Source organism: Onychostoma macrolepis, chromosome 06, assembly GCF_012432095.1.
Source record: "Onychostoma macrolepis isolate SWU-2019 chromosome 06, ASM1243209v1, whole genome shotgun sequence".
In the NCBI taxonomy this organism is placed as follows: Eukaryota; Metazoa; Chordata; class Actinopteri; order Cypriniformes; family Cyprinidae; genus Onychostoma; species Onychostoma macrolepis.
In genome coordinates, this window is record NC_081160.1 from 30,095,412 (window position 1) to 30,106,618 (window position 11,207).

At 35.6% G+C, this 11,207-nt stretch overlaps 1 protein-coding gene across 1 annotated transcript; it reads right to left on the reverse strand.

The window, feature by feature from the left end:
- On the reverse strand, nucleotides 1–11,198 carry mst1 (macrophage stimulating 1). The gene is made up of 18 exons (XM_058777849.1): nucleotides 11,039–11,198; nucleotides 9,885–10,029; nucleotides 8,511–8,626; nucleotides 8,227–8,341; nucleotides 7,291–7,427; nucleotides 7,083–7,203; nucleotides 6,774–6,892; nucleotides 5,401–5,572; nucleotides 4,730–4,860; nucleotides 3,960–4,062; nucleotides 3,738–3,874; nucleotides 3,536–3,568; nucleotides 3,334–3,448; nucleotides 3,142–3,219; nucleotides 2,906–3,052; nucleotides 2,539–2,645; nucleotides 1,612–1,751; nucleotides 1–454 (listed from the first exon to the last, which is right to left on the reverse strand). Exons 1-18 carry the CDS (start codon nucleotides 11,091–11,093, stop codon nucleotides 293–295), a joined length of 2,133 nt encoding a protein of 710 aa, XP_058633832.1. The 5' UTR covers nucleotides 11,094–11,198; the 3' UTR covers nucleotides 1–292.
- Between the last annotated feature and the right edge of the window lie 9 nt (nucleotides 11,199–11,207).

Here is an 11,207-nt window from a genome sequence, read left to right on the forward strand (position 1 = left end):
AATAATAAAATCTACAAAATTCTATATAGTCCAGACTGGTGATGTCAGGTTTAGTGTAAATATATGTGCACTTGTATATCTATATATTTCACAAATGCAAGCATACATATGTAAATTAAACCCCAAATTCAGAATGATACAAAAAAGCATACATAATCTTATAAAACACAGTATTTTTTATGTATATTACATTTCAACTACTTACTATATTTATATTTTAGCTTATAGAAGCAGTATGAAATGTCTGCTAAAAGACGTGCTGATGTGGCATGCTATGTAAGTTTTTCTGTCATCAGGTCATCTCCATGACCTTCTTGATCCAATCTACATAAAAAGACACACGGATGAAGATGTTTGGCTGGCCGGCGTGTCCGCAGCGGCGCATTGGTATGATGACTCCCTCTAGAACCCAACAGTCACTATTCTGACACGCCAGAGGGCCACCATAGTCTCTCTGGAAGAGCAAAAAAGAAGAACGTTACAGTGCACCTGCACCCAGCTCGTCTTACTCATTTCACAATCCTCACTTACATCTATTGCAAAAACAGAACTTATAACTCACGTAGCCACACAAACGCATAGAAAGGAAATGTTTGAAGCTCTAAAAGCTTTTTGCAAGCTAAGCAATGTCTAGATCAGTGGTTATCTAGTTTTACTTCAGGAGCCAGATTTTGCACACCAACCAAAATTGTTTATCATTAAAAAAAACTAAAAGTAAAATTAAAGGATTACATCTAATTTTCTACCAAAAGATGGATGAATGCTTAAAATTAATAAATTAAATTAATTTTCCAACAAAAGACGGGAAAACCAACCATAATGTTTATCATACAAAAATCCTAAAAATAAAAAAATAAATCAAATTTCCTACCAAAAAATGGATGAATACAATTAAAAGTATTTATTATATAAAAACCTTTAAAATTAAAAGATTCAATCTATGTTTAACAAATTAAATGGGATTCCTTCTTTTTAAAAAAAAATTTATGTACTAACTTTGATTTATTAAAAAAAGTTACTTGCATTTTATTATTTGAACTTAGTATTGCTTTTTTGTGTCAGAACATATAGAAAAACAGTGGCCAGGACCAGTGTTGGGTGTAACACGTTACTGTAATTAAATTACTTATCCACTGAAAAAGTAAAGTAAAGGATTACTGCTCATTTTTAGGTAATTTAATTACAGTAACTTATAAAGTACTTGCTTTACATACAGTAAATCATTTCAACAGTTCTAAAATCAATATTGAATTTGAAATTTAAATTTACCGTCTAAAGATAAAATTGAATGCAGCGTCTTTAACCCTCTGCGCGCCAGCGCATTCACTTTCAGTTTTTCCTGATTCACAGAGAAACCTTAAATACTCAGATACAGATAAGACTAAAATCAATCGAATCTAAAAAGGGCCTACTTCTATTTGTGTACACTGACAATAACAACAAAACATTGTGCTTTTGCGAAATAAAACAAACAGGGTGCACTTGCTGCCGTAAGAAGGTTAACTCTTATCTGTTTCCAAATTATCCATGGCAATAATTTTATTAGTGATTCTTAACCTATATGGTTTTAAAACGTAAAAGTGGAGAACAAAAAACAGTTCACACATCTACCTCACAGGCGCCAACTCCGGCCACGAAGGGCATAGTGCACATCTCATTCTCACGGACACGGCCCTTGAAATACGGGTTACAGTCTTTATTGCTCAGTACAGGCATCTGAGCCACATTCAGTACAGTCTCATCCCCCTTTCCTGAGAGAGAGAAGCAGAGAGGATCAGTGAGGGGAAGCGAAAGAGGACAACAGAAAAAATGCGCAAAGAGGGAATGCTGAATGTTACTGCAGAGTTGTTTTTTTTTTAGCATTCAACTTCTACATCTAACCAGACACTGCTTGACAAAAAAAAAAAATCATATCCAGTTATATATGATGGATGTTAATGTGTTATATTCAGTGTGGAAAGGCAGAATTTCCAGCTTACTACTAAGAGAAGTGCGACAAGACGTGTTTCCAACTTGGAAACTCAAATAACAAGTCTCTTATGCTCACAGAGACTGATCATATTGTCAAATATAATTTGAAAAAGTTTTGTATTGCATGTGATCAAAGCTGAATTTTCAGCATCATTACTCCAGTCTTCAGTGTCACATGATCCTTCAGAAATCATAATATGCCGATTTGCTGCTCAAGACACAAAAACTTTAATGACATTATAAATGTCTTTACTGTCACTTTTGATCAATTTAATGCATCCTTCACTGCAAAAAATGCTTTTCTTACTTACATTTTTTGTCTTGTTTCCAGCCAAAATATCTAAAAAGTCTTATATTAAGAAGAATAAAATTATTGTCTTGTTTTCAGAAAAACAAAAAAAAAGTTGACAAAGTTTTGACAAAAATTCTAAGTAAGAAAAGCATTTTTTGCAGTGTTGAGGAATAAAAGCATTAATTTCTTTAAAAAAGAAAATAATTTGGAACCCAAACTTTTGAACAATAGTGTATAATAGCAGGTATTATAGATAAAACAGACTAGCGTATCACCTTTTGTTTCTCCCCAACCAGCGATTTCACAGATGGTTCCCTCTGGAACGATGTAGCGCTCAGGAGGCAGACATATTTGAGACACGCGCTCATTAAACTGAGCAGGACTGCAGAAGAAGAGCCAGATATGTGTTTATTAGAGGGCCATTTTGGAGTAGAGACACTTTTAAAGAATAGCATTCCAAAAATTATTGCACACTCTTAAAATAAAGTTGTTTATTGGCATTAATGGTTCCAAAAAAAGTTCTTTAGAGTTTTTAAAATGTTCTTCAAACCAAAAATGGCATCTTCTATGGCATTGAAAACCTCTTTCTTTATTTTTAAGAGTGCATTGTAAATGGCTGTGATTGTGTGTGCTATGAAGTACGTTTCTAGCTGGAGCATGACCAGGTGGGATTCAGAAGGACCACAGACGATCTTTGTGAGAGCAATGGTTTGTCTGTCCGGTTCGCCTTCCTTTGGATCACGGAACAAGGTGCCCATCATAGCACTGTATCCCGTGAGGTCCACATAACTGCATACAATCACCAACAAGCATGTGCATATTTAATAATTACTGTCCAACTCGGAACATTAATCAATCACTGAAGAAGTTTGGGTTACCAGGATGAGAAGCATTGTTTAGTGCTGATCACCCATTTGGAATTGACCAGAGAACCTCCACAGAAGTGATTTCCTTTCCTGAGAAGACATGCAGTGGCCACAAATATATTTGTCAACAAGAAACACTGTTTGCAAATCAATTTTACTTCCATAAAAGTGACATAATTTGGGATGGATTATAGTATGACTAACCGGTCTCGAAGGCTGACGGTCCAGGGAGAGTTTCCAGGTGTGCCGCCCACTATTCTTAACCTGCTCTTCACAGTCCGGTCGTCCCGCTTCCCACACTCGTTAAACACAACCTCCGCTTTTTACACACAGTGGAGGGCAAGTTAGAAGCTCAATCATACACATCAGAGTCTGTACTGTTCACTGTGTATTGTTTTTGACTTACTTGTTGGCCCGATGATTGGCACTTTCTCTCCAGCTATTATAAGTACAAAAATATAGCTTAATTAATTAATAATGAATATATTAATAATAATTAATATTTTGAATATATTACCATTAATGGTTTATAATAAATGTATTAAAAATGATTTAATTAATATTATTAAAATCTATATTCTATACGTCTATAGACATTGATGCTTCACCACACTGCTTGATGGCACAGTAGTCGAACTCAGTCTTGGGGTCAGTGGTGTAGCACCAGGGCCCGTGATGGTCTCCGTCAGGGTTCCTGCAGTAGTTGTCGGTCAGGTTGGCCTCTGGGTGTGTTTTGGGGTTTATCCTGCAAATAGATGTGCATAAATGACCTTGCATTTATACTTTAGACCAACTTTAAATGAGAGAAAAAGAATGGGATTTATTCTTACTTGGTTTTGTGAGGTGTATTGATGCTCCATTTCTGGCAGAGAATACCTTTACGGGTCTTGCGGACAACACCCCGATAGTTTTTGCCGATTTCATTATAGCAGTCTAGTTTAAGGAGAAGAAAACCTGGTTATTTAAACCGCCATTCAGAATTTCAGGGTCCGTATGATTTTTGAGAGAAGTATCTTCTGCTCACCAAGGCTGCATTTATTTGATCAAAAACACAGTAAAAATCGTAATATTGTGAAATATTATTGCAATTTAAAATAACTGTTTTCTATGTGAATATATTGTAAAATGTAATTTATTCCTGTGGTGCAAAGCTGAATTTTCAGCATCATTACTCCAGTCTTCAGTGTCACATGATCCTTTGATTTGCTCACACGATTTGCTGCTCAAGAAACATTTCTAATCATTATCAGTGTTGAAAACAGTTTTGCTGTTTCATATTTTTGTGGAAATGGTAATACATTTTCTTCAGTATTCCTTGATAAATAAAAAGTTAAAAAGAACAGCATTTATTCGAAATGCTCTGTAACATTATAAATGTTATCATTATTAAAAGTATTAATCCTTTTCAAAAATACATAAACTATCGACCCCAAATTTTGAATGGCAGTCTATATGCAATATGCATATTAAGTACACATGAAGTGTGCACTGATTTTTCCTGAAAATTTCTCTCTTCCCACAAAGACAAAGCACAGTCAAAATGTCTTTAAAAATGAAACTGTAGTTGATGATTTTAATCACTAGCGGGCGCCAACTGTACCTTCAGCCTCAATGTCATCAGCACAGCGTTTGATCTGCAGGCAGAGAGCCGTCCTCATCGCAGGCAGAGACGTGAAACACCAGGGTGCCTCGGAACCGTCCGGGTTACGGCAGTAGTTCTCCTCCAGACCCCTAAAGGTGGAAAGATGAAAGACAGAGAAGGACAAAGAGTCACAATCAACCAATTTATACAGTTCTGATGAAGTGGAGAAATGTAGCATTACATCACTTGCTCACCAATGGATGCTCTGCAGTGAATGGGTGCCGTCAGAATGAGAGTCCAAACAGCTGATAAAAACATCACAATCATCCACAGCGCTCCAGTCCATCAATTAACATCTTGTGAAGTGAATAAGTGGAATTTGTAAGAAACAAATCCATCATTAAGGTGTTGCTTCTGCCCAAAATATGAGTCCATAATCCGTAATAACACTTCCTAAATGATGGACTGGAGTGGTGTGGATTATTGTGATGTTTTATCAGCTGTTTGGACTCTCATTCTGACGGCACCCATTCACTGCAGAGGATCCTTTATGAGCAAGTGATGCAATGCTACATTTCTCCAAATCTGTTCTGATGAAGAAACAAACTCATCTACATCTTGGATGGCCTGAGTGAGTAAAACAATTCCGCCTAATTTTAATTTTTGTGCAAACTAATCCTTTAACTCACTTGCACTCGTAGGTTTTGGGGAAAAACGGGTGTTCGTGGGGTTTCTGGGCTGCCCAGCGCTGACAGGGGATTCCAGAGGTTGTTTCGTTGACTTTGCCCCTGTAATCCTCTCCACGACCCCGGAAACAATTAGTGGTGTAGCCGGAGCGAAAACGGCGCTTGGGAGACTCAGCTATAGGACGGGAAAAAAGAAGTGGAAGAAATTCATGTAAGAGAAACATTTGAGATTCTAAAGATATCTCATTGATCGATCATTCTTATCGCAGGGTAAACGCGGAGCTATAACTAGTTGTAAATATGGCTGTATATTGGACAGATGCAGTAATTAGCTGTCCAATCGCGTCAATGACAGAGAATAACAGATTTCAGCAACTCCACTTTAGCACCATTTATATTTTGAAACTCAACTGTGTGAATGTCACACATGCTCCTGATGGATCAATCATTGCATATTCATAAAGAATAATATTGTCGTCCGTCTTGTCAACCCAATGCAATAAACTGCTATTAATGTTGTGCTCTCAAACAGAACACCAAACGTGAGTTTCTGACTTTCAATTATATAGTTGTCTTTTTGAACAGCACTGACGTGATTGGAAATGACAGCAATGTCCCCAGGAAGATGAAGATCTGTGTCCTTTAAACAGAACGAATGAATAATAATCCAAATGATTTGCATGGAGATTGAAATTCATGCACTGCTAACAGAATGCAAACGACTGGTAAAGGTTATTAGTGTTGTGCGAGCATTTTAAACATTTGAGCATTTGACATTGCATCACAAATTGACTTAGAAGTTCTTTTTAAAAGATTTCTTCTGTTTTATCTCTGCTATGTGTCTATATAAAATAATGTTTCAGAAAATCTCTCTGGAATAGATGTACTGCAAAAATAACATTTCTTAATTTAACTTGATGTGAACTTTACCTAAAATTAAAATTAAACCAGATAATATAAAAATAAAACTGATTCAAAATATTAATAACAACTAATCTAAGTAGTAATCATACTAAATAAATGGTTATAAAATGCATGTTTTTTCATTGCATAATGCATAATGACCATTCAAAAATATCTGTGCACTCAAAAAAACTATTTTATGCAAGCAACATATGTATTGATAACATCTGATTATAGTACGGTTGTTTTAACAGTACCTATTTAGTTTTGGAGGCTCATAAAAGGATAACATTAATTAATTCGTTATTTTTTACACCTTGTCAACAGCAAGGCTGTCTTTATGGTGAGAACAAAGTGAATAACAAAAGTCATACACAATTACAAAAAACCTAAAACATTTCAAATAATCTAAAAATCTAAAATACCATGAAATGTAATATCATATCCTTGTTGTAAGGAGCAGAAACACTCACGGCACTTGCGTATATCACAGCTCTCTCTCTCCATCGTCGGGTCAGCGGTGTAGCACCAGGGCACCGGAGACGCATCCGGGTTACGGCAGTAATTATCATCCAAACTTTTATCAGGATATCTGGTTGCACAAACATCAGATATGATTATATCAGCAGCCGCTAAAAATCACTGCAACACCACGATTAAAATTCATTGCCATACTGCCTCCTGCAGCATTTGAGCGCAGAAACAGAAATGCTGATATATTGACATCCGCTGCAGTTATATTCTGATTTCAGTGCTTTGGTACATGATTATGTCATATTTACTTCTCTGGCTGGTAGATGTGTTGATGCGGATACTGTTGGTCCCATCTCTGACACTCTTTCCCGCTCACTGTGTGATCCACCTGACCTCTGTAGTCTTCTCCATTACAAGTGATGCACACCTCTAATGAAGAAACATCTGCTCAGAACAAACCGCTTCTGACTGTGAAAGTAAAACCACTGCAGTGCAAACATGTGTAACTGGCCGTACCGTCTTTGCACTGGGGAATGTCGCAGCTCTCATATCTGCGTTCAGGGTCAGTGGTGTAACACCAGGGTCCGATGCGGTCGCCGTCCGGATTACGGCAATAGTTCAGCTCCAGGCCATTAGTAGCAGACGGAGTCCATCTATTCCAAACAGTGGTCACATCATTCTAATATCACAGTTGTACGTTCAGTCATTAAAAGGATCTTAAATGAAATAAAATAATGCTGTTCTTCTGAACTTTCTATTCATCAAAGAATCCTGAAAAAATGCATTACAGTTTCCACAAAAATATGAGGCAGCACAACTATTTTCAACATTGATAATAATAAGAAATGTTTCTTGATATCAGAATGATTTCTGAAGGATCATGTGACACTGAAGACCGGAGTAATGAGTAATTTGATCACAGGAGTCAATTTAACATTTTTAATTTTAATAATATTTCACAATATTACTGATATTTCTCAAATCAGATATCAAATCAGCACAGCCTGGGAGAGCATAAGAGACTTCCTTCAAAAACATCTTACCAATTCCAAACATTTAAATGGTATGTTGAATGCAATCACATCATGTTTAACAAAAACTGCTAATATATTTGCTTTTGTTAACCATCTACAGTGGACAATATGAAACTGACCCTGTTTACTTTCTTGATACGTAGTCTGCATGATTTATCAGTGCATGCTATTCCAAAGGATTTTTTTTTTCTTTCAACAAACAAACAAAAAAAGAAAGTGTTTGCAGATGCAACTTGATTTGATATTTTGTATCAAATGCACTGACATTCAGACAGTTATAAAAGTGTCCAAATACCTTTACAGGCTATTGCAAGAATTTAGAAAGTTAAATAATAATTAAAAAACATATTTTGCATACAAATATTTTACATGAAGTTTGTGCAACATACTACAGTATATGCCATGTCTGATCTCATACCTGTGGTCATGAGGGAATTTGGACCACCACTGTTGACATGTTCGTCCACTCTTAGTCGTCGACACTTTCCCTCGATAGTCTTCTCCTTTACCCACAATGCACTTCCTTACATAGACTGAGTACAGGAGAACATTATGAACACGTGACTACAGAGGCACTTATATCAAGTGGTGGTTAAGCGATATGGGGTTTTAATGAGTGATGACATATTATATCTCCTTATAATCTTCCAAATTAATACTTTCAAAATCTACTGAAAAACAGTTTGAGAATCAATGTGTCACCTTTCATCTCATAAAGGTCACAGTTCACGTTTCTCTTGACGTCTGCATTGTCTCCGTCGCCCACCCAGGGCAGATGTTTACACACCAAAGATGGACGAAACTCATAATTAAAAGCTCTGGAAAGTTCAAAAATACGTCAGAAATACATATCGTGTTCCCTTGTGAAAAAGAAACATACTTAAGTGTATTCAATGTGCACTTGTAGTGTGCTGTAAATCTAAAATACATATATTTTAAAGTATATATTTTTTTAAAGATTTGCACTTGCAGATAATATAATAATGAAATAAAAGGCCATTTAAGTGTGCTTAAAGGCAGACAATTTCATGACTGTTTTTTAATGCACTTTTTAAAAAGCAGTAATGGCAAAATTGCATAGAAACAGATGTATTAAAGTCAAAAATGCTAAGTTTAACTAATTGCATTTAAAATAAATGTTTGTTTACTTTATTTTAAGGTTCAGTTCTAAATATTAACTAACTATTAGTGACAACCTTTGCCTCAAACTCCTAATTTGAGCTTATTTGCAGCTTATTAATAGTTAGTAAGTAGTGCTGGGCAACGATTAATCTAGATTAATCTCATCCAAAATAAAAGTTTTTGTTTATATAATATATCTGTGTGTACTGTGAATATTTATTATGTGTATATAAAGACACACACAAAGGATTAAATATGTTCTTAAGGTGTACTAATAAACAGCCAATCTCTCTCTCTCTCTTGGCTTGCATAATAATAATAAACATTGCATAATAAACAGTAAATATGTTAGTAATATGCATGCTGGTTAATAGTGAGAATCGGTCCTTAAAATAAACTCTTACCAAATATACCAAAAACAATATATTTTAATTTAATCATAAATAACATGCATTTAAGTGTCTGAAAACATTAGATTTAGTTTGCACTTTACTATATGTGACCCTGGACCAAAAACCAGTCTTAAGTCGCTGGGGTATATTTGTAGAAATAGCTGAAAATACATTGTATGGGTCAAAATTATACATTTTTATTTTATGCCAAAAATCATTAGGATATTAAGTAAAGATCATGTTCCATGAAGATATTTTGTAAATTTCTTACCGTAAATGTATCAAAACTTCATTTTTGATTAGTAATACGCATTGCTAAGAACTTCATTTGGACAACTTTAAAGGCGATTTTCTCAATATTTAGATTTTTTTGCACCCTCAGATTCCAGATTTTCAAATAGTTGTATCTCAGCCAAATATTGTCCGATCCTAACCATACATCAATGGAAAGCTTATTTATTCAGCTTTCAGATGATGTATGAATATCAATTTTGAAAAATTGACACTTAAGACAGAGTGTAAAACTGTTGCATGCTGGGACAGGGATGTGGGGATATGAGACCTGCATTCTGGACTCTCTGTGCAGCGTTTAGCACAATCCTCCAAAGTGATTCCCGGTAGTTCAGTAAGACGGTTGACGTTCCAGGATTTCAGGACCAGCTCTCTCCCCTCGGATCGCTGGAAATCGTTCAGTGCACTGCGAAATGCTGTGAAAACACACATCAGAAAGATGCTAGTCATTGGATTTATTTAGAATAAAGAAAATCAAGTTGAAACACCCAAAACCAAAACAAAATGACAGGATTTTTTTTTTGTGACAGAAGTTGTTAGATGAAAACCATGACATGAAAAATGCTTAAAGTGCATGTTCAAATCATATGCCATGGTAGCATGTCAAATAAAAATAAAAATAAATAAAGCTACCTTTTTTGGCATGTTGTTAGTGAATAGCAAACTTTTTGTGCCGGTTTAAATGTTGTAACGTTCCTTCTCTCTCTCTCTCTCTCTCTCTCTCTCTGTGTGTGTGTGTGTGTGTCCTTAGAGGGGCTTAAACACACATGACCTTTGGATCTGTAAACTACATCTGTTCCACAATATTCCCAGTGGCATGGCATGATCATGAAGTGATGCCCAAATAACTACACAGTACACAGAAACTGGCACAGAAACCAGTCCACAGCTGTACACACATGCTAATGTTTAAATTCATTAAACATCTACATGAATATGTGCCTGTACGCATGATGAAAAAGGGCCATTAATAACATAAAATGTGACAAGAATACAGTGTGAGTCCAATATTTACCGTGGTAATTCCATGTTTTCCACATGGAATGTTTGTAAGAGTTACTCAAATATCAAGAAAACCACTGCAGTAAATCTCTCTAGCTCATTTGTATTGTGAACTTTCTTTATTAGCTCGGTCTCTGTTCTTTAAAAACATACCATAGTAACAGTTTCAGCCAAAATATCACCGTAGTTGAATTATTATATGATCTTAAAGATTAGGAAACTTTCATATTCTGTCTGTAATTTTGTTTTGTGACAGTGTTGGATAGTATTATGGTGTTTGAGCAGAATGGAGTCACATATGTTTGGGAGCCTAATCAATTAGACTGTCTAAAATCAATTCACCTTAAAACACAACAATATTTAAAGTGTCAAAATACTTTCTGTGAATTAAGAACTCATTAATTATGAGAGTATTGATCTTACCATGAACTGTGTCAGGCCAGAGCAGCAGAACTGTGAGAAAGACGAGTGGAATCATGGTACAAGAGCTGCTTTACTCCAACAGCAGAGCTCATCTGAGGACTTTGATTCTTTTCGACTGGAAGAATTGATGAAGGGGGTGGTGTGTGTGTGTGTGTGTGTGTGTGTGTGT